This window comes from Peromyscus leucopus, chromosome 2 (genome assembly GCF_004664715.2).
Source record: "Peromyscus leucopus breed LL Stock chromosome 2, UCI_PerLeu_2.1, whole genome shotgun sequence".
Lineage (NCBI taxonomy): Eukaryota > Metazoa > Chordata > Mammalia > Rodentia > Cricetidae > Peromyscus > Peromyscus leucopus.
Window position 1 is genome coordinate 62,534,083 of NC_051064.1, and position 24,495 is coordinate 62,558,577.

The 24,495-nt window shown below is 42.5% G+C and overlaps 1 protein-coding gene across 1 annotated transcript; it reads right to left on the reverse strand.

Moving 5' to 3' along the window:
* Dnajc25 (DnaJ heat shock protein family (Hsp40) member C25) lies at positions 1-23,454 on the reverse strand. The gene is made up of 4 exons (XM_028856426.2): positions 23,091-23,454; positions 5,185-5,337; positions 2,477-2,947; positions 1-597 (listed from the first exon to the last, which is right to left on the reverse strand). The coding sequence occupies exons 1-4, from the start codon at positions 23,415-23,417 to the stop codon at positions 475-477; spliced, it is 1,074 nt and encodes a 357-aa protein (XP_028712259.1). The 5' UTR covers positions 23,418-23,454; the 3' UTR covers positions 1-474.
* Positions 23,455-24,495: the final 1,041 nt, after the last annotated feature.

The following is a 24,495-nucleotide window of genomic DNA, read 5'->3' on the forward strand; positions in this document are numbered from 1 at the left end:
TTCTCCTGAAGAAATGTATGTCCAGAAAGACACAATAATATGATCAAGTGCTGTTGTAATTGTTGTTGTTGTTGTTTTGTAAAAATAGAGACCAGGAAAGCAGAAAAATGTAGCATTATGAAAACATAAGGAAACACTCTTGAAGAAGGAACACTTCACACAGAAGTTTTAAATGGTATCTAATAAATTTCATGTCAAATTTAACTAAACATATAAAAATTTTAAATGGCAACTAATAAATCCCCATGTCAAATCTTTTTTAACAAAATCCACAAATAGATTATAAAAATTGAACATCATAAATGTCTCTTGTATAAAGTTTGATGGGAAAGTTGAATTTCTACATTAGTTTGTTTAATCGGACTCTCATGAACTTGGACTCTCATGAACTGAGAGCAGCAGACCCAGCTCCCCGTAACTGCTGTGAAAACACTATCTCAATTCCGGTGTGGCAGGGCAGCCTCCCATCCATCTTCAGTCATCCACAAACGTTAGCCGTCCAGGCCCTTCGTTCTTCATCCATCTCCGGTAGCGCTTCCACCGAGGGTCATTGGCCAACTTCTTCTTTAGCTCTTCCTCTTGCTCCTGCTTGTAGACCTGTGAGAATAAACAACAGAAACGACTTTACCATACAAAGAGAACCCATGCTGCTATAGTTACGGAGCATCTAGTTTTCCAGTGTCCCTTCAGCTGAACTTTAGTCCGTTTGCCTTCTGGAGACTAACTCAACATCCAGTGTCAGAAAAGAAAAGCAAACTGTACAAGAGCTACACCTTCTCTGTTTTGGTTCTGTGATGGGCTCCTGCAATGTAGCCCAGGCTGGCCTGGGACTTGCTAAGTAATTCAGACTAACTTGGAATTCAAAATCCTCCTGTCTCAGCCTTTCTCTGTCTAGGATTAAGATTGGTGTACAGCACCATGCTTGGACCTTCCCTTCAGATTCTTTACTTAACCAAGGAACAAATTGGCTTTACATATGCGTTTGCCTCTAAATTGAATTTACGTCTACTTTTCAAAGATAATTAGCTTTTTTTCCTTTAAAGTTACCAAAGAAGGTTGTATAAATCACATAGGTTAGGAACAAAGAATTTCTAGTATTTCTTTAAGCTTTAGTTAACCAAAACTAAATGAGCAATTTCTTACAGCCACATTAATTTTTAAAGAGTATTGTTTCCAAATAATAGAAACAGTGGCTAAGAAAACCTTGTGCAATGTAATAATTCAGTCCAGTACAACAATCTGAAAGAACAGGGTTTAAAGCAAACAACTTTGAAAAAGCTGTGCATGCCTGTGTGTGTGTGTGTGGATGGCAGTGATGGTGTGTGTGTGTGTGTTTATAAATATGGTGTGTGGATGGCAGTGATGGTGTGTGTGTGTGTGTGTGTGTGTGTGTGTGTGTGTGTGTAAATATGGTGTGCGGATGTATCTTTTCTCCAGCATTTGCAGCCTTTGTTTAAAACAGGGTCTCTCCCTGAATCCAGAGCTCTCGGATTTGGTTAGCGTCAGGGATCCACCTGTCTCCACCAAGCCCTGTTTTTCATGTAGTTTCTGGGAACGTAAGGAAGCAGTCATGCATGTGAGGCAAGTGAGGACCTAACCCACAGAGCCTCTCCATTCCCTCAAATAGTTTTAAGAGCTAAATAACAGTACACTATCTCCTATTTTTAGGTAATTTACACATAGGAGTATAGTTACTTGCCAAACATCTGGCAACTCCTAGTAATTTTACTTTCCATAAAGATTTAGAACATTACACACAGAATGGAGTTGGCTACAAGACAGTGTAACAGCTAACATATCCTAAGTTTCTGAAGAATGTTTCAATGCTCTCAATGCTTATATTCATTACATTAGCCAATTAATTGTATCAGAACCTGGGATAGGAGAGTGCTGGAGCCTTCAGCACTGGGGCTAGATCACTGAACACATCTAAATAATTTCTGTAGCTGTCAATAGTGGAAAATAACACTTAATAAAACGTCCCAGCTTTAAAGGTATTACAGTAAGCTGATTTCAATAAAAAGCATGTAACATTCCAAAATTTGATAATACTATTCAGAAGATTCTATGCTTGATTATTTTGAAATAAACAATTATTTCAACAAAATTTTTCTTTTTTTTTTTTTCTGTCTTGCTGTTTTGGAAGGAAGAAATTTAATTAGTGCAAACAACAGAAAGCCGTCTAGACAGCCTATGTGCACATCACTCCACTGCAGTTTGGCAAGCTAGACTATTCTTAACTTTTACCAGGATTAGCTGATTAGAGTATTTGAAGTACAACTTTAAAAAAAAGACAAAGAATTTAAGTTGACCCCACTGTCACACTATAAGCAGGCCCTGCATTCCCCCCTCAACCCTGGCCTTGGGAAGGAAGGGTGAGGAGGCACCTGTGCAGGGGACTGACTCCTCAGCACCGTGGCCCTGCAGCGAGGGAAGACACCACTCTCCACTGGCAGCCGCCGCCGCTGCCACTCACCTCGTAATTCTCCTTTATCCAAAGCTCCCGCTTAAGAAACGTTTCTTTCTGATGGTCCTCCAGGCTGTCAAACTGGGACTGGGACATCTTCATAGACTTGCGGATGAGGTAGAGTCTCTCCTCCTCCCCGTACTCTTTGCCTTTGATATTAAAGTTATAGACCCACCGGCAGTACCAAGCTATGTACGAGCACAGGTGAAAAGGAGCCAGGATGACTTGAAACAGGAGGAGGTCCCGGACTTGGGGTTTCTGGTAGCCCCCCTTTATGTCTATCTTACTTTTGATAATGTTCTTGATGATGCTCTCCTCCTCGTCCCGGATCTCTTCTTTGGACTTCTTGTTTTTCCCTTTCTCCTTGGCTTTCCTGAGCAGTCCCTGCTCCTTGGCAATCTCTGTTGCCTGGATGCGGTATTTGGGCACCGTGGCTAGGTAGCTGATAGCTTTATTGTAGCTGTTCCACCAGCTGAAATACTACAACATAAAATAAATAAAAATGAAGCAGAAGCAGTAATCCTTGTGAGTGCCATTCCCCCACAGAAACCCAGCTGACTAAAAGTACGGCTCTCAGTCAGGTGTGGGCAGGGGAGGCAGAGGGTCTGACTCGGAGAGCAGCCAGGGCCACGCAGAAAGAACCTCCCAGAAAACCAGTGACAACGGTGAGCGCAAAGATTTACTTCATTAGCAGAACACCTCCCCTTCCCTTTGTTTACCAGAGGAAGATTCAACTGCACGACAGCTAACAAGACATTCGCTTTAAAATTCCACAGGCTAGAACCTCAGGCAACTTCGTTACTTTTTATCTCTTTCCTAAATAGCTACATCTCCAACAGGAATGCTTACCATATTCGGAACACAAAGACTCAAGTATATTTGAATTCTACTCATTTGGCAAGAGAAAACTCAGAAATATATTCCACCTCAAAGGGTTTAACTCTCAGAAAAGGCCTTGCTGCTCACACAACACATCCGAGCTTCAGTTCCTCTGCTAATAACATCCTGGAGTCTACCAAAAACAGAAGACCAGGGGAGGGCAATACTTCTACAAATGCTAATAAGTTGAAATATATCATCTTTTATTATTTAAACTGAATACTGTCCTAGAGAAGAAATTTTCAGGGCTGGAGAGATGGCTCAAAGGTTAGGAACACATGTTTATCTTGGAGAGCACCTGGGTTTGTTTGGTTCCCAGCACCAGAATCATCTCGATTCAGGAAATCTGACCTCCACAGACACTAGGCGCACAGGTGGTTACACACACTCATGTATGCAAACACCAATATACATACAATAAAAGCCTTTAAAAAGAGAGAAGTACTTCTCAAACTTGCCAGCTACTTTCTTCCTAGTCGTCTGATGTGTTCTTTTCCTCTAAATGAGCAGATGAGCAGTGCAGTTAGTTAAATAAAGAACAACAGGGAAGACATCACTCCAGGCTGAACTCAGATTCCTGGGACAGTGTAAGCCACACAAAGAGTTCGTGTATCACTTTGAATCAGGCCATTGGTTTTCTGCTGAGCAGCAGCTCCTTCTGGGCATGCAGAACTGGGGGGGAGGGGGAGAGAGCATTTGGGATTGCCAAAGAAGGCAAGCAGTGCCGGCACCAGCCAATGGAAAGCCAGCCTTATCAGGCCATGGTAAGGGTGTTTTTAACTTTGCAAGTTCATGGGATATCACTGAAAAGTCCTATAAAAGTACATGATATCATCTGGCTGCCATGTGGACCCGACTCTTAGAGGGGGATGAGAAGAAACAGTTTGCAGGGTTCGTAGCTATGCAATGACATTTATGTGGCTTGAATGAAAACGGTTCCCTGTAACTTCAGGTGTTTGGCGGCACTGTTTGGGAGGGAGGGTCTGAAACACCTAGGATGTGGAGCCTTGCTAGAGGACTACAAGCCTGCGTGGGCTTTGAGAGTTATAGCCTCACTCCACTTTCACTCCACTTCCTGCACGATGAAATGTGTGATCAGTCAGCTTCCTCCTCCTCAGGCCACCTGCTACTATGAGGAAGGCAATGGTGCCTTCCTCACCATTATGGACTCTCTCTGGAACTGTAAGCCAGAATTAATTCTTCCTCCTCCTCCTTTTTTTTTTCTTTCTTTCTGAGATAGGGTTTCTCTGTGTAACAGTCTTGGCTGTCCTGGAACTCATGGAGATTCGCCTGCCTCTGCCTCCCCAGAGCTGGGATTAAAGATATGCGCCACCAGCCTGGCTTACCTCTTCCTTCTGTAAGTTGTTTTTGTCATGGTATTTTATCACAGCGGGAGAAAAGTAATGGAGAGAACAGCCACCACTGGCTTCTAAGACTCCCTGATGACAAAGATTCCAATGCTAGGGGGCTTGGGAGGGCATGTTCTCCTATAATATATATTTGTACGACAAGACCCTTAGGTCATATAGCACCATGTATAATGAATAAATACAGTGAAAAAAATCCTAGAGTAATGGTCACTTTTCAATGAGCAGAGCATGTGTATTCAAGTGTAAAATGACTCCAGAAAGCGCAACTAGCAGAAAAATGTTCGAAAAAAAAAAAAAAAAAAAAATCCTATAGTAAATGAATATTTTTCAAGTGTAAAATAAAAAATGAATCTCACTAGAGAACAAAATACACAGAAAGTACTATAATACAGATTTATCTACACAGCAACACAAACACACAAAGACACACACACACACATATATATACACATATCCATGAATACATACCTGGAACATGGAAATGGCGCACACACTGACCAAAATCACCACCCTAACATCCACTCTCGGGGCTAGGCGTCTGCTGTAGTAGTGATAGTAATGGCTATAGTATTCTTCCGGGTGATCCAGCATGTAGTCATAGTCTTTCCGTGTTTCTTCATCCTGTAAAGTGAGGGATAATCTATTTCATATGACATTTCACTAGGAGCTTCAGTTTATAATCTGTTAATTGAGAATTTCATAATTATAATATTTATGAATATATATATATATATTTACTAATAAAATATTAAATCAAAAATCTTGCCAATACTTGTAAAGGCATGTCTATACCTTTGTTTTCAGGACTTTTACATTAGGTATAGAGACAGAATACAAACATTCCCCAAACTCTTTAGTATTTTCAGCAGTCTCAGAAAACGCAACACTTTGACCATTGCTAACCTTTAGCTAATGCTATAGCAGAAGTTCCTGTAATTTCAGGGCATTCTGACACCTACTCAACATCCTCCCCCCCCAAAGAAACATGGTCTATCTCCTATTTATATTCAAAATCAGGTTCCAGCTTTATCTAGTTTTTCTGCTGAGAGCAATGATTAAGACAGCAAAAAGCAGATGGAATCAGTCTAAGCCTAATCCTGTCAAAGAACACTGAGACATCACTTAGCACAACATAAAGGTCAAAGTCTAGCTTTGAACCCTTGGGCAAAACACTAAGCTCCTCTGAGTCTCATTCTCTTCCTTTGTAAAAAGAAATACTACCTGTCCTAATAGTTTCCATGGGTGTTCTGAATATCAAAGGACATACACTATGCAGTAACATGCTACAGATGTGTATGTGGTAGTCTGCTGCTGTAACACACTGACAGAGTACACTTCATAAATAACTTTCTTATAAATATAAATTCTGTCCAAAGAATTCTGAAAGTTTTAGGGGATGTTATATACTTCATTTGCTTGTTTATGATGTGTGTGGGTGTACACGCACACACATTTGTTGTGTGTGAATACAGGCATGTGAATGACACAGTGCAGGCGTGGAGGTCAGAGGACAGGTCAATCAGTCCTTATTTTCCACCTCATTTGAGGCAGGGACTTCTTGTTCACCACTGTGTACATCAAGCTTGATGACCTGCAAGCTTCCAGGGAGGGATTCTTCTGTCTCTATCTGCCACATCACTGAAGAAGCACCAGCATTCCAGATGCACAGTACCCAGCTTTATGTGGGTTCTGGGGATCTAACTCAGGACATCGTGCTTACACAAAGCAAGCACTTTTATCTCCCTCCCCCAGCATCTCCCCATCATAATAAAACATTCCTTAAGAATCTTTTATCTTTTTATGCAGCCAATTTCTAACAGATAAATGCCAGCATTTTATTGAGCTACTTCAGAGCTATTCAAGTATATATGATACAGTTTTTATCTCAAAAGAAACCTAATTTCAACTTGTCCTGTTTCACAAAAATGGTAACTAAGACCAAAACAAATTCTTTGATCTTTATATGGTGTGCAATAGAAACCATTGCAAAAATAATAACAACCTAAGAGGATGTCCTTCTAATTTAAAGTGTTCAACACTTATCAAGCTGTACCTTCTGAGTAACAAGACACTTGAAAATCCAACCCAGTGCCTGTCACTGTGGATGGATGCTACAAGGTCTGTTTGGGGCTTGCCTCCTTTTGAGTCCTTCAATATGTACCTTCTTATAATTAAAAGAAAAAGCTGGATAATGATAAAATCTTTCCTGTTTATTAAAATCATCATGTATTTTCCATTAAAAACTGAGTGCTCAATGAAAGTTATCCTATATTCATTATATTTAACTCTTACTGGCCTATGAAAGTTAGTATTTAGTTAGTTATACGACAGTATCTTTAGACACTGTATGGCAGTATGTGGAGGGCCGAAGAACTGTCTGTCACATAAGCAGGAGTGGGCTCAGCTGATACTGTCTTCAGATTCACTCCTTGTACGGTCTCTTCTGTCAGAAAGGGTTTTCTCACGGCAGTCCATGCCATCAATCCACTACCCCTTAGCAAGCAATCACTGTACTCCAGAGCTCCTAACCTAGGAAAGGTCCATCTCTACAGCAGTCACACAGGCAGGTCTGAACACTAACACCCACACCTCTTGAGGTGTCCTCAGTACTTTAAGAATTTAATCCTTCTAGAATTTCCCTCTTCTTCCACCATGTTTTTGGTTCTGGTGGCTAGTTTTATAGAAATGTCCTCGTAAAGCCTGAAACTGGGCTTTGACCCTAGCTTCCAATCTTTTGAAATGTATTCAAACAAGATTCTTTTGCTCCAACTAGACTGCATATCATTTTGAACTGAAGGCCACACTGGGGTCAGCTCCTCCACTCTGCACGCAGTCTCTACAGAGCCTCTGTCTAGCTTGTCTGTTGCACCCCAGCTGAGGCATGGAGTCGGCTTGGAGAGCACCGACACCTGCCGCATGAGCACCCATGTGCTGTGCTGGGCGCCTATTCACTCTCCTTTCTTCCCTCTTCCTAGTGCGGTTCACAGTCTAGGAACAGACACCACTCCTGCTCAAGATCACGTCCAGGCCTTCCCCCCAGGGCCTTCTGAAGTTTCTGGACCTAGGACATCACAAGAGGGTGGTGGCTAAAGCTCCAGCAGCAACTCCACCTCCACCCTAGTATCGCCTCTCCTCAGAATCCTCCTCATCTATTCAGAGCTTCCTAAGTCCTGAAGCTACACAACGCTATGAAAGGTCAAGGGGCAAATCCGACTTCTCTTAGGATGGTTTCTTTTTCTGAATTTTCACTGTAAAATCTTTTTTTCCTCTATAAAATGAAAACAATCTTTGAGATGAAACAGCCCGTGGAATTTAAAAGATATCCAAAGTTGGTACAAAGTGGAAAAGGAATTCTCTCCACAAACTAAGTCAAGTCAAATTCCTATTCTTTAGTAACCTACAAAGTTTAAGACACACAGATACCAAGAATGAGTAGCCAAGGACAGAATAAGAATGGCCATTCTTCTCTTAGGGGGTCATATCAGAGAACTAAGGTACATTATTATTGTAACAGCGGTTTTCCCTCTAAAACATCTTAGAACTGAGGTTCACAGGGTTTTCATTTTTATCTTGACTGTTTTCCACAGTCAGAGTTTGAATTTCTTGGCATGCACCCTGCCCCCCACCCCCCCACCCCTACCCCCAGCTGGCCCAAACTCACCTACCTAGCAAGCCCTTACCACTCCTACCCATGACAAACAGACGGCAATTTCTGGTTTGGTATGCTCTTCTAACACAATGTATTCTTTCTTTGAACATATAAACCTCTCTAATTTGAAGCATATTCCCTTCCTCTAACCTTATGAGTTCCTAAAAGTCATGAATGCTACTGCTTCAAACAGCTTTTTGTGGTGATGGAGACCTAACCCAGGCCCTTGGGCATGCTAGGCAAGTGCTGTACCACTGAACTACAATCCCTTACCCCGGAACACTCTTATCACACTTAGTGTCTATGTAGTATAGCACTTATCACATTGTAACCATCAGGTTTTTTCCTTGTTCTTGAATGAGAATTTCTTAGAAGGTAAGTAGTAGGGTGTTCATTAATCTCTATATTCCCAGAGCCTAGCTCAGTGCCTGGCAGTCAGTACGTCATTTCAAAACTATGTGAACTGTTTTAAGAGTTTTTCCTCCTTATACATCTCTCTCCGGCCACACAGGTCTGCAGCTCAATAGCAAGGCTGGATGAGTGATTATGTCATAAAAACCTCAGCTCGACAGAAATGACTACTTGAATTTACAGATTATGAAAATATGCTAATGTGGCTAAAACAGCTTGAACGGTTTAATATCTTACCTTTCAATAAGGTAGTACTTTTTCTTTCAGCAATACTGTGGATCTTAAGGTCCCAGGGTCAGAAGATTCCAACTTCTTTCCAAAATCAAAACCTTTATACTTGTGTCTTCCTCTCTGTCCTGAGCCTCGACAAGCACGGCAATATACTCCTTGTTTCTAATTTCTACAGGAGTAATGGTGCTTCTGCTGGTGTCCATCCATTCCCAATCCTCTTGGGCATATGCAGGAGGACTGGAACACAACCACCAATAGCTAGATCAAAAGTGAACAGAGGAAACCCACAAGCAAAGCAGCCCTTCCTCCTTCTCTCGTGAAAATGACCACCCCCTCCCCAGAGCAAAAACATTATGTCCTTGGCTTAAAATAAGATATGCATTGTTTACTTTCAACAAACATGAATTGCAATATAAGATATTGCAGTCAGTTTTACATCAAAATGTTCTATTATACAGAATAAGGAGACCATTTACTGATGGTGACGGCCAGGAATCAGGAATATATGAAAATGTACTCATATTTGTTCATTCTTAAAATACACGTTACTCTTATTAATACACACACACACACACACACACACACACACACACACACACACACACACACACGATGATGCTCCAAAAATAAAACCTGCTCCCTTACATTTTTTTCCCCAGGCCATTATATCTTGCTAAGGGACAAGAAAATGAACTACTGTCAGTTTTATGTTTTCTTGTTCCCTGTCCCCAGTCAATCCTAAGTGAAGTGCAGCCATCTTACGTGCCTTCTCAAGGTCACGACTCAACTCTCTGTGCCCTAGCAACACATCCACGTTCCCTGGCCGCTCCCACTTCAACTACGTCTTGAACATTTTCTAAATGTAGCACAAAGATCTCCGATTCAACAAGCCCGAAAACAGGTTTGCTTTTTCATGTCTCAGCTAATAGTATCGATGTGTACCCATCATCTCAGCTTTTAAAATCTTCCTCTTTTTAAACACAGGGGGAAATGAAAACAGTAAGGTGAAGTCAGCCTCAGGAACCCTCCTTTCTAGAAGCTAGCACACTAAAAGCACAATTTCATGTGCTAACAAACAAAGACTGAGTTCACAAGCTGAGGGCCACAGAGAGATGAAGCGGAAGAGAACTGGGTCTTTTTTTTTTTTTTTTTTTTTTTTTTTTTTTTCTTAAAAGTGAGTAAGGAACACCAGAGCTTGGAACGAGCCTTAGAATCAAGTGTTAGGGCACGGAAGCACTGAACAGCAGGACAGACTCAGCTGAGGCACTGTGGACATTCAGGAAGCAGTAGGAAAATACAGAATAGTAAGACTGAGTGAAGAGTCTTACACGGGCCTGGCATGGTGGCACACGCCTTTGATCCCAGCCCTTGGGAGCAGAGGCAGGCGGATTTCTGAGTTTGAGGCCAGCCTGGGCTACAAAATCATCTTACATGCTATGCCACAGAGTTAGTATTATTTTGAACATCATGTTCAAAAGTGAAATGCTTCAAAGTTTGAGGACAACTGCATTAAGTGTACTTGTTTATTTTGAAGACATTTTTGTTACATTATTTTGAAAAAAGAAAAGGTTAAAAAAAAGAAAAATATCAATGAGTAATGGCTTTTAAGTGGTTAAATGGAATATGGCGTGTTGTAGGATACTTGTATACTATGTGAAGATGTATTGCTGTATTATAAAAGGCTGACTAGTCAGTAGCTAGGCAGGACTTCCAGGCAGAGAGAATTCTGGGAAGAAGAAAGGCAGAGTCGCCAGCCAGACGCAGAGGAAGCAGGATGGGAAGTACAGAGATGAGGTAACAAGCCACATTCCAAAATGTAGATTAAAAAACAAGGGTTAATTTAAGTTACAAGCACTAGTTAGGAGCAAGTCTAAGCTAAGGCCAGGCATTCATAATTACTAAGTTTCCATGTCATTATTTGTGAGCTGGCGGTCCTGACAACAGAGTACTGACACACATGGCACCCACCGTCCGGCCACATATATCCCAATAAGGCCCGAGAAAGCTAAACAAACCAACAAGGTTCCAAACAGGCGGCTTCCTGGCGACACGGTGGTCTCTTGGGTGGGCTTGGTACACAGAAGAGGCTGGGCTGTGCAGCTGAGCACTTGAGCAGCTGGCACTGGGTACACACACCTGCCACAGGTGGACACGACACATTTCCAGAGCTGGGCAGGGAAATGTGGCTCATGCGGTCAGAGAACACTACACACAGGCAAAAAAGAAAAGAAAGAAAGAAAGACGGGGGAGGGGAGGGAGGAAGGAAAAAACAAAAAGAGGCGGAAAAAACCCTCTAAACAGGTTACACTTTGTTTAAAACTGTGCTTAGGGCTAAAGGAAGAAAAGAAAATGGGTATAGACAGTCATAGAAAAAAATAGTTAAAAAATAATAGTAAAGTCTTTAAAGGGGAGAGTAGAGTAGTAAAAAAAAGTCACATAAGGATGGAAACACAGGGAATTTTGAATTTTTAAAATGCTAATGAATAGAGAATGACAGCTGTTGAAAGACATTGGATTATGAAAGGGCCTGCTAAATTAAAGCAGTCTACTTTAGGGATGTCTTTGTTTCAGAATGGAAGTCGGGAAATGTGTTACATTGGGGGAGAGGTTGTGCTTTTGTTTCCAAAGGAAACAAAAAGCTATGGATTCCTTCAAAATTAATAAAGATCAGATTTGATCTGGGGAGAATTCCTGAGGATCTTGGCTAAAACATGAGAGAAGAAGCCAGGAAAGACTACAGGGTAGGTGATGTACATGCTGATCCTTCTGCATGAAAACAGCTAAGAATGGATGAGACATGATAAATCATGTTGGTTACAGATCCTCATAACTTATTATATTTCAATTTGGATATGTAGTCCAAACAAACTTATAAAGTTGACAGATGCCTTTTACCTGGTCAAACATAGTACAAAAAAAATCATCTTTAGCTGACTTATGCACACCACATATTCCATATTTGTGCATATACAGATATGTATGTTACTTTAAAAGTTTGTGTTTTTAGAAAAAAAAAGGACCAGACACCAATGAGGACAATTTGCCCAGGTGATCCAGCATCTCAGAGTGCATCTGTTGCAGTTTCCTTGAAAATCTGCATCCAGAACAACTTCAAAGCTGCTAGCTGAGATGGTCCAGCCTCAAGGACTACTCCAGTCAGGACTTCAGAAAAGCTCTATACTTTCCCTCAACCAAAGACTAAGCAAATAAATAAATAAAAAAAAAAATAAATAAATAAATAAATAAAAATACAGCTAGCTCTCCTAGGAATTGACCATTATCCTAAAGATGCCATCACCCCCAGATGAACTAACTCTCCTAGGACTTGGCCATTATCCCAATTTTCTTAGGATCCCCTAAAGATGCCATTACCCCCAGATAACAGGAAGCAGTTTAGAGAACATGACGTGCACATTCCCAAGAGGTGGGGTGGGTGGTTTCTGGTCATTCAGTGGGTTATGAATGTCACTGATTAGTAGGAGGGCTGGTTGTAAGTTGCTACTGGTCATGGTCAGAAAAAAAAAGTAGGTTAGATTCAGGAATCTCTTTCTGAAAAAAAAAAGGGGGGGTATAGAAATGATAAGGTAAATGGGTAGATTATTGAATCTACTTTCAAACTAAAAGTACAACTACTAATCTCAAATATTTTTTTGGTATGGATTTTTGTATATTGATGCAAATTTAAGGTTATTTTTGTTATACTATATATATGCTTCTATTCTTGTTTAAGGTATTATACCTATGCAGCTCATTTAAAAATGTAATGCATAATTAAGAAATACAGGTTAGTAGTTAATCATCAATAGTAATCAAGCTTGTAGCCATGTTAGGGCAAAGAAACTACCTTTGCTGTGACTGCTGACAGTATGCAGTCCAAACTGGACAAGCAGGACCCAAAAGAAAGCTACTGCCAAACTTTGCCAAGACAAGGTAGGCAGTCCTTTAAAATTCCTGCTTTGCAGGAAAGTTTGTCAAATATTCTAGGCCTGTAGGCCAAAGATGGATGCCCCAATATTGCAGAGGAACCTTGGGTGACTGTCCAGGCAGTCCGATGTCTCTGTCATTTTTATAGTTTTGGAAGTTGCTTGCTCTGTACTTCCTGTTTATTCAGGAAATACTATATCCCTCTCTGGTCTCTGATGGGTTGAAGATTAGATAGTTATAGTTAGTTTTCCTTAGTTATGATAGAAAGTAAATTAGATACAAAACTTTGGATTCACCAAGAGAGGATAGATAATGGAGTATTGTCTCTGAATTTGACAAATACAAATGAACTAAACATTGTAAATGTAATTCTTACTTGATAATCTTGTTCTTATTGTATATAGTTTTACTGTATTAGAGTTAAAACTTTTCCTCTTTACTTAAGACAAAAAAATGGAAATGCTGTAGGACAGTTGTATACCATGTGAAGATGTATTGGTATATTTGTGATTGGTAAGCTGAATGGCCAATAGCTAGGCAAGAAGTATAGGCAGGACTTCCAGGCAGAGAGAGAACTGTGGGAAGAAGAAAGGCAGAGGAAGCAGGATGGGCAGTACGGAAATAATGTGATGAGCCATGTACCAGAACGTAAGATTTAAAAATATGGGTTAAGTTATAAGAACTAGTTAGGAACAAGCCTAAGCTAAGGCCCAGCATTTATAATTAATAATGTCTCCGGTTCATTATTTGTGAGCTGGTGGTCCCGATGAGAAAGTACTACCACAATGGAGGACTTTGTAATGAGAAGGATATACAACAATCAAGAGAGCTCAGGCCTGGTGGCACACACTTTAAATACCAGCACTTAGGAAGCAGAGGCAGGTGGATCTCTGTGAATTTGAAGCCAGCCTGGGCTACACAGTGAATTCTAGGACAGCTAGGTCTATGAAGAGAGACCAATCAAACAGAATCAAAGGAGATACTGAACACGATATTGAAGTTTCTAATCATATATAATATGTGACCTATGTGTTAGAATTCTGCCCTCACTCTAGCTGCATGACTGCACGTGCACAATTCAAGAGTTAAGCAAAGGGTCTCGTGTCTTACATCATCAGGTGATCACATATGCACAGCGTGGTCGCACAATCTGCGCATGTGTGGCGTGGCTCTGTAAGCCCTTCTGCACCTTAAAGAGCCGTGACTCAGACCCCACCCCCTCTCTCTGTGTTCTGCTCTCCCCCACCATCTTTCTCTCTGTCCTCCGCACATGCTCTTTCCCAGGCCTGGGTCTTCTTGCATCCCCCTTCCTCCTAATAAAGCTCTCTGCTAACAGGTAGCATGGCCATGGCTCGTGACCTCTTCACGCGGTAACCAGCGCCATTTAGGATTCATTTCACTATGTAAGAATGAAGGACTAGGAAGCAACTCTGGAGAATACAGGGAAATGGGAAGGAAAAAAAAATGACTGGATATGCTTGCACTCCCTGGAGCCTCCAGGGATTCTCTACTGCTATATGTGCTTTGTCTATGAATAACCTACTTTGTCAAGACAGAAGTAACTTGCAAAAACCTGGTAATAAAGCCAATAACTTATATTCACAGTAAGGCAAACTGTATCCAGTGGAATGTAACTGATGACTACCTTATCGGCTCTTCAGTAATCCCTATCGGACTTAAAACGTGCAACAACTCTTTCTCTTTTGAATGAATTGTCATTATCACATTGGTTTTCTTATCAACTAGTGAACTAGACCAAAGTCTATGATATACATTCTTTTTGTACTTGTGTGAAAAGCATCATCTTACTCTCTTTTAAAGTTCAGTCTTTAACAAAGATAGCAGGACTGTACTTGTGCTATGGGTAACAGGCTGTTGAAAAACCAAGCCTACAAAACAGGCAGGTTTGGAAGCGATCAGCTTAAAAGCAAAGGCTGAAGTCAAAGATGTAGCTTGAAGTCAAAAAGGGCTGAGAGGGCCTGGGGAGATGGATGGCTCAGTGAAGAAAGTATTTACTACGCAGGTATGAGGACCAAAATCAAGATCCCTAGGCCTCCATAGACGGTGGGTGGGCATGGTGGTCCTCTGTAATCTGATGCTCAGGAGGGGGAGACAAGGAGAGCTCCAGGCAAGCTGACCAGATGGACTAGTGGAATCAACTTGCTTCTGATTCAGGAAGAGACAGTCTCAGTAAACTAAGGCAAAGGGTGTACCAAGCAGTGGTGGTGAATGTCTTTAATCCCAGCCCTCAGGAGGCAGAGGCAGGCAGATCTCTGAGAGTTCAGGGCCAGCCTGGTCTACAAGTTCCAGGACAGCCAAGGCCACACAGAGAAACCCTGTCTTGAAAAAAAACAAAACAAAAAGGCAAAGAGTGTTCAAAGAAGGCACCTAACATCAACATCAACCCTTGGCTTCATATTTCTCTCTCTCTCTCTCTCTCTCTCTCTCTCTCTCTCTCTCTCTCTCTCTCTCTCTCTCTCACTCCTCACAACACACACACACACACACACACACACACACCCAAAGACCTTAGAAAACAGAAAAGAGTACACAAGACAGAAGCCTAAGGAAAAGCAGTTTACATCATAAGCATGAAAAAGAACTTCAAAACTTACAAGGAAGGTTAGGTATGTAGTTCCACGGTAAGAGTCCTTGCCTAGCATGCCCAAAATCTTTAGTTTAATCCTCAGCACCACAAAATAATTAATAATAATAACAAATTGGAAAAAACTAAATAGCAACAGAAAAAAATGTCTAGAAAGAGCAGAGCAGCAGCAAAATCTGTAATCCCAGCTATTCTGGAGACTGAGACTGGAATACTACAGATTTGAAGCCAGGCATAGAAAGTTTTGCAAGACTCTGTTTAAAAAGGGGAGTGAGGCAGAGAAGATTTATTGAGCATCATGAGAAATCAGGAGCGTAAGACTGAGGCAGGCTCTGCTGTAAATATACCTTCTAACTCCACAAACACAGAGAGACCTAAACAACGCTCAGCTCCTGCAGATTATCTTCCATAACAGTGAAAGTCACAAGCCAAGGGTCAGAAGATCTGAGCCTTGTACAGCTGGAACAGTGAAGCCTGACAGTTAATCCCAGTCCTTTGATCTCACAGTGTGCTATGCTACCGGCTCCGGGCTGCCAAGTAGGTCACAGGTGAGAAGAGCTGCTTCTGTAAGAAATGGTCACATGAGTCCTATGCCTGCAGGCTCCTCTTCCTTCACACCCCTCCACCCTCCCTAACCCATCTCACCACCTTCCCTCAACTGCTCTCTGAAACAAACAAGATTGTGTTATTTTTCATCTCAAAACCTGTTACAACTATTCAAAAAAAATAATAAGTTCAAACTTTTGAACAAAGCTTAAGAGTTGAGCTGAGGGCATGCCTCAGTTGTTAGAGTGTTTGCCTAGAATGCTCAAAACACAGGGTTTGGTTCCTCGCAGTGCACAAAACCAGCATGGGACCTGGGAGACAGCTCAATGGGTAAAGTGCGACACACAAACACTACACACACCATCACCACAACCACCACCATCACCACAACCACCATCATCACCACATCCACCACCATCACCACAACCACCACCATCATCACCACAACCACCACCATCACCACAACCACCACCATCACCACCATCATCACAACCACCATCATCATCATCACCATCATTATCATCTAAAAAGAAACAGGCACAATAGTGCAGCACTATAATACTAGTACTTCTGAGGTAGAAGCAGGAGGATCAGAAGTTCAAGACCATCCTCTTCAGCTATAATGAGTTTGAGGGCAGCCCAGGACTGTCTCAAAGAGGGAGACAGGAGCAGGTCATTCATTATCATCTAATCCCAAACTGAGTCTTCTGAAGCGTTTTCCCTCCCATGTATTCTACAGGCTTCCCAATCTAGAAACAGATCTATAAAAAGAAGTTTACCAAAAAAACTTAGTAAAGATCTTTGCGTTCTTATTTCTCAGAATTTCCTCATGATAAATCTACATGAGCTAAGTTAAAATGTCAACTCCTGGGGCTAGGAATAGAGACCAGTGGTAGAGTACTCACCCAAGCAATGGGGATTAGTTCATCAACTAGTCAGTTTTTGACTAGAATTATGACATCAGGAGTTTGAGACTGATCAAGTGCTCTGATTAGCTGCTGACACATCATATACTAGATAATCACAGCATCAGAATTAAGCATATGTTACAAAATCAGCCTTAGACTAGTGGGCAATAATAACCCAAATCAGGGAACAGTTTAAAAAAAAAAAACCCAAAAACATTTTATTGTGGTTTCTTAACGGAAAGTAAATGTGGTACAGATGCTATCATACCCTTCTGAACCCATAAGAAAAAATCACTATCAACCACATCACACCTTGCAACTAATCACAGGAAAGGCCTCAAAATCCTTACAAGTGTTGCTGGCAGTCATGCTCAATCAAAGCAGACCTATGAAATTAAAACCATCTTCAGTCTATGATCTACAGCATCAGTTCTCAATCTGTGGGTCAAGACCCCATTGGAGTTGCATGTAAGATCCTACTTAGCAGATATTTACATTGCTAACAGTAGCAAAATTACAATTATGAAGTAGCAAGGAAATAATTTTATGGTTGGAGGTCACCACAGCATGAGGAACTGAATTAAAGGGTCGAAGTGTTAGGAAGGTTGGAAACCACTGATCTCTATATAGGGCTACTTAATTTGGTTGTGTATTACCATCATAACTGTAATAGATAATGTGCCTATTTTCATGATAGTCATCATTCAGTATGAATGGGAGGGTGGTTATTCTAGGACCACAGTATATACTTAAATCCTGAGATGTTCAACCCCATACATAAAATAACACAACATTTATATTTAACCTATATCCTCCTCTAACAATACCTAATATAATTAAAGTGCTAAGCAGTAACTGTCACAATATATTGTCTAGAAATCAAAGACAAAGCATGTACATGTGCAGTACAAGCACTTCTTTTTGAGGCAGGGTCTCAGGAAGCTCAGGCTAGCTTGAAAGTTCTTGTGGAGTCAAGGAAGACCTTGAACTGCTGCCCGCCCCACTCCCCCTCCCGTCTCTAACTTCCAGTGCTAGGATTACAGCTATGTGCTACCACCCGACAGAACTGCTGGACTAGAGATCAAGCCCAGGGCCTCACGCATGCTAAGCAGGCTCTCTACCAACTGAGCTACATCCACAACTCCAGACATCTCCCCCACCAGATATTTCCATCTAAATTTGGCTGAATCCCTGAATGCAGAACCCATGGGCACAGACAGTTAATTATACCAAATTACTATGAATGGCTGACTAGAATCTTCATGACTGAAAAGATTTGGAATGTTAAGAAGTGCAGCAAACTTTTTCTCCTTAAAACAAAGAGTGTCTGGGAAAAAAAATATAGTACTCCACTCCCAGAACAAACCTTGAACACCAATGACTGTACTTCTGTTTTCCATCTATCAGAAATGCCCTTTCACGGTCAACCATGGTGACTTTCTTCCAGATCTAGCTAAAAGGGTACATTTATTTGCCTCTAATCCGAGAATAACTACTTCCTTTTCACACTGAAATATGAACTGTGGTATATAACTTAAGTAAATTATGACCAAACAATAAGTATCTGTCTCCATGGTTTTAATAAAAGCTTAAAGTCAAGCTGACCCGGGGACTCAGACCTGTAATCTCAGCTACTTGGAAGACTAAGGAGGATTGACTGCAAGGTCCAATATCTGCCTGCTTTACAGTGAGTTCAAGGTCAACCTGAGTAACTTAGACGGACAATGCATTAGACTTAAAATTGAAAAACAGAGATGGTATGCATGGTGGAACAAGCCTGTACCCAACTCTTGGGAGGCAGAGGCAGAGTTCAAGGTCATCCCCAGCCACAAGAGAGTTTGAGGCTAGCCAGTCAGGGCTATCTAAGACCCTGTCTCAAAACCAAACCAAACCAAAATAAACAAATAAATAAAAGGTCTAGACCAGCATGGTGGCACAGGCTTCAATCCCAGCACCCAGGAGACAAAGGTAGTTGGATCTCTGTTCAAGGCCATTCTGGTCTACATAGAGAGTTCCACAACAGCCAAAGCTACATAGTGAGACCCTGTCTCAAAAAAGAAAAAAGGAAAAAAATAAAAAAAATAAAAAAAAAACCAAAAGAAAAGAAAGAAGATCTGGGGTAGCTCAACACCTGCCTAGCATATACAAAATTCAATTCTTGGTTTAAAAACAAAACAAACAAATGAAAACCAGGGAGAGAGTCCTACCTTCCATTGCCTTAGTCTCCTCCCTAGCTCCTATGACAGAGCTTGGAAAGGGTTGAGTAAGAAAAGATGCTAAGAAACCAAGAGCAAGTGATACCCCAGAACAGGGAATGTAAACTCCTCCTTTGGCAAATTCTCTTAAGGGCTAGAGGTACTTCCATCTCAGCCACTGATGAAAAGAAACAAGCACTGTTCTCTGAGAAGCCCTGCTTCCAAGACAGAGCTAATCCCTCTACAGCATTCAACTTATCAGATAACCTTCATGCCAGCAATATTCCTATGACCGTTTTAGGTACTTGTGATCTTGTGAAATGTCAATCTCTTTTTCATTTCCTACCAATCACAATTTTTCTAATTCAATCTTTTCTTGCATCTGCTTACTGTGTGTTATTTCCTGTATTTCATCCAGTTTTAACCTACATTCATAAGTTATTTTTGCTCCCATTTTAAAACCCTCAAAATATTAAAAGTAGACAGTACAATTCTTCTCTCAGGCAGGAATGTTTCATTCATAGCCATCTAATTTATTTATTTGTACTACTCTAAAATCAGTTTGAGTGAAATATCAAAGTAGGCTGCACATAATCATGTCAAAATGCCAGAAACCCACTTTCAATTTCCATTCTACCTGAATCTGTCTCCAAATGTGAGTTTAATTAAAATTCATTACCTGATGTGCCAGACATTGTGCTAGGTCCTATGGATACACAGATAATAAACAAGGGGCATGGCTTAGTGGCAGAGAAAAGCTACTTACATTTAGAGTGTACTGTGTGTGATAAGTGCTATAGCCACAGAAGGCCAGACTAGAGTGTTCCACCTCAGGAGATTCGGTGCTGCTGACTCAGCCAGTGAGCTGAAGTCTACGACTTCCCTCAACCCCCAAGAGTCAAATAATCCAAACACCTTTGCATTAGCTTAACTCATACAGCACTGTGTGAAATCATTCTGGTCTGAAGTGATGTTGTGACCCAGAATTGTAAATTACTCGATAACGGAAATGAAGCATAACTTTGCATAAGCATCTGAGCATAGCTTTTACCCTCCATTACCCACCCTTTTCCTGGGTTTCCTCCATGTCTACGTGCATAGGCAGACTCTTTTGTTGCTGAATTAGTAACGACCAAGTGTCTTACCTTCTTGTCTCATTAACTGTGTTTAAATTCTGTCACTACTTATTTTTAACCACCGCCATCTAAAAACAAACAAACAAACAAGCAAAAACCAGTATCCTCACCCCCTCAAAAACCCACCTTGCTCTCAAAAGGACATTTATACGAGCAAAACAACTCTGAATCACAAACCCACTGATGTCTTACACAAATCCTGTCCCCATACTGAAGATGCACCTATTACCAACATTCAGGGATAGGCTTCTGTGTGCCATTTTTATCCCAGAGCCTCTAGAATTCATATTCTCCTACCATTCTACCTGACCAGTTCTTAGCAAAATTCATCTAGATTTCTTATCCCTCACAAATCCTTGTTCCAGACTGAGGCTATAATACAAACAAAACAGTGATTATACCTCCATTGCCTCAGTGGGATAATATGGAGACAAGCTGGCCCTCCAAAATTGGATGGTATGCTTCAAGAAAGCTTTGCACTACCCTGAAATGGTATTCTTGGGCAAACTTCTCAGTTCTCCATTATGAGAGAAATACAAATCAGACCACCTATTTGTCTTCAATACCACAGCGATGAAAAGTCCTTTCCCAGGTGAAGGAATACAATGAACAGAGCAGATCCTACCATGCTCTATGGAGAAGCTAAACCTGTATTCATCTCTACATTCTAAACAGGACTTTCCAGAGTTCTGCTGGGTCTCAGCAGTAGTGCAGCTTGGGAGTAGGTGCTGGAACACTCTCCTGGTCCCTTCTCCACGAGGGCCATTCCATTCCTAGTTCCCTGTAGGGAGGTGTTTGGAGCTGCTATAAACATCTTTTCAGAGTCAAATAAAATGTTACTTTCTCTAGACACACTAGGTTTTTGTTTGTTTGGTTGGTTTTTAATTTTATCATCCATCTGTCTGTCTGTCTATTGGTGTTTTTGAGACAGGATTTGCCCATGTAACCTGGAATTTGCTTTGTCAACCAGGCTGCCTCAAACTCAGAGATCCACCTGCCTCTGCCTCCTGAGTGCAGGGGTTAAAGGTTCGTGCCACGTCGCCCAGCTTAACACACTAATTTTTAGCTACCTAAAAGCCCCTTGTTCTTGAGTAGACATATTATTTTATCTAGCTTTTTATTTGCTGATAAATCAATTCTAAACTTTAGGGGTCAAAACCTTTAGAAGCAATATGAAACAGCCAGAGAAGGCCTCTGAAACAGTCTCTCCAAGAAAGAGGCAAAACTATTTTGAGTTCTGGGGGTCCTCCCAGGAAGAACGTTACCTGCTGTCACTACTTCTACATTAGTTCTGACACTTGACTTCAAAGTTCTTAAGAACATGCTCGCCATCCCCACACCACACCTACCCGCCCATCTCCAGCCATACAAAACCCAGGAGAAGGCAACAACTACCAGCACTTTTGAGGCTCTCCCCGGGGGCTATCTCAGCAGAGTCCCCTGGGCCCCACCAGGCCTTCGGAACATCACCAGCAGAGGCTAAACGGCAAGGAAACACTCATTCCTCAGCAAACAGCCTGGGTCTTCATGCGCTGGGCTGCTCTGGGTGGAGCAAGCTCTTTCTCGGAAGTCTGTTCTCAAGCACTCTTTACTCTAGGACTGGGTTAGACCAAGCCCTCGAATTTCAGCCCTTTCCACAGCTTCTCACCCATACCTCAGTGCAATGCCAATAAAAACTGTAATCTCACTGGCTAGTGAAAACTTACTAAGCAAAGCACACGCTCCTAATAGTCCAAATTCCAAACTGCTCTAAGCCTGAAAGAAAAGGAACCTGACAGTCTTTCCAACTCTGTAAAGCTAGTCTGGAGGACGAATCAACCGTTAAATGATAGTGCAATCACTGAGTAAATGACTCAAAGAAGTCATTAAAAGCAGACTGAAAAAAAAACTGGCCCCCACCCCACCAAAAAAGAAACCTAAGAAAGAAATTCAGCTATAATTGATGCTGCATTCCCATGATGGGGCTCTTGAGACAGTAATACCTCCATCAAGCATGACTTATATTTTTGGTTGTGAGCCCAGCCTTTAATGGCTGAGCCATCTCTCCAGTCCCAAGCATGACTTATAACAGGTGATTTCTTACATATATTGCAGTAACTGAAGAAAAGCCTGTCAGGCTAAATCTCCCTACATCCACAGAACACAATAAAACCTTGTCAAATCACTAAACGCATCAAAAAAAAAAAATTCCTACTAATAATTCTCAATCTTCTGCCTCAAGTCATTAAATGGATATGCAGAAACAGCTACCCAAGGTTACTCGAGGGTGTCAGAGCCAAGAGTCAAACGTCCAGTCTTTGGACTGAAAGTTCACTGTTATCTGTGTTTTTTCTAGTTCTTTAGACCTAAGCTAAATGTCATCATTGACATCATCCCAGAAGCCAAACTTCTACCCTATCAAATTGGCACGATCAGTTATTACTCAGTATTCCAGACCTCTCTTTCCTCTGCCCTATCCTAGATCCTAGCACTGACGATCCCTGCTTTCCGAGCATGCACCTTAAATTATGAGAATGCTTTTACACCCAAAATAAGTGCAAAGCTTTGCATAACAACTGCCCCAAAAGAGAACTGGCTGTCCTCCAAGACTCGAGGAGGTGGCCATGCTGGCTAACGGGCCGAGGAGGCTCTTTCTCACGACCACGTGGGAAACGCGGACCTCCTAAAGATCCCGGAGGGGGCCGCACTGTGCCGGGGTCATAGAGGACCTGGTCCACCCAGGTGTGACACCCAAATCCCCGGCCACCCATCCGCGCCCGCGGGTCTCACCTTGAGCGTCTCGTAGGCGGTCGCCACCAGCAGGAAAGCCTCGGCGCTCGGCGGCGCGCCCCCGGGGCCATCGCCCGGCTCGGGCCGGTAGCGGTCGGGGTGGTAGCGCCGGGCCAGCTGGCGGTAGGCCCGCGCGATCTCCGCCTTGCTGGCCGAGCGGCTCACGCCCAGCACCTCATAGCAGTCGCGCGTGCCGCAGTACAGCCCCTCCACCAGGGCCTCGGCGGGCCGCGCCAGCAGCGGCGCCAGCAGCAGCGGCGCCAGCAGCAGCCATGGGCGTCGGCCGGCAGCCCCCGGTTCCCCGCGCGCAGCGAGCCGCGCCGCCATCCCCGCCTCGCTCGCCGCTCTTCTCCGCGCTGGGCTCGGCCGGAGCGGCCCCGTCCACGTCAGCAGGCCGCGCCTGTGCGCAGGCGCAGGGGGGCGTGGCGCCGCAGCCACTTCCTTCCCCGGGCGTTGCTAGGAGAGAAGGACGCCTCGGCTGCTTCCGGCTGCTTCCGGCGGCTTCCGGTGGGCTGCAAAGCTGCGGCAGCCAGACGCTCGGTGTAGTCTGAAGTGGAGGAAGAAGTGTGTCTGCCCGAAGCGCGCCTAGCCGCCCGGTGCGGTGCAGCCCATGCGCAGGAATAGCCACACTCTACCTTCTTGACCTCGGGACTTGGTCTGCGGCAGTGGGAGCTCTGGGCTCTTGGATCCCGTCTCCAGGCCCTGATGCCGTCCTCCCCAAACTGAAGATGAACTTAAGACAATTCCTTGCGCTGCCTGTCTCCCAGGAACGCTGAAAGTCGATGGCCTTCTAGTTTCCTGTTTCTCAGCTTATTTATATTTTGGAGCAAATAATTGTTTGCCTGGAGAATATAAAACGTTTAGTAGTATTCATGTACTGTCTACAATGGGTGTCAGTAACACCACCCACCCTAATTGTGACGATCAAAAAACAATTTCTGAGTGTATTAATAATTTATTTGTTGCTGTGACCAAATACCTGCAGGCAGCAACATGAGAGAGCAAGGGCTCATTTGGGCTTCCAGTTACAGGGATACAGCGTGCGCAGTCGGCATGGCTTGGGAACAAAGCGCTAGCCGCACTGTATCTGCAGTCAGTGTAAAGAAATGAAAACTGCCGAATTTGTTTTCTTGTGGTTTGAGTCAACGACCCACTGTATACGATGGTGCTGTCCATATTCTCACCTCAGTTAAACTCTTCTGGAAAACCACCTCAACCACTCAGTCAGAGATGTGTTTCCATGGTAATTCTAAATCCAGTCAAGTTGATAATGAAGATTAAAAATGACAAGTATATCCCATGTGACCGACTCTATAGCAACTGTTATAAGTGGCAACTTGCTAACAACTATATTTGGAATCTAGCAATTGGGGATTGGCCTGTACTCCGAGTTAAGATCTGATAG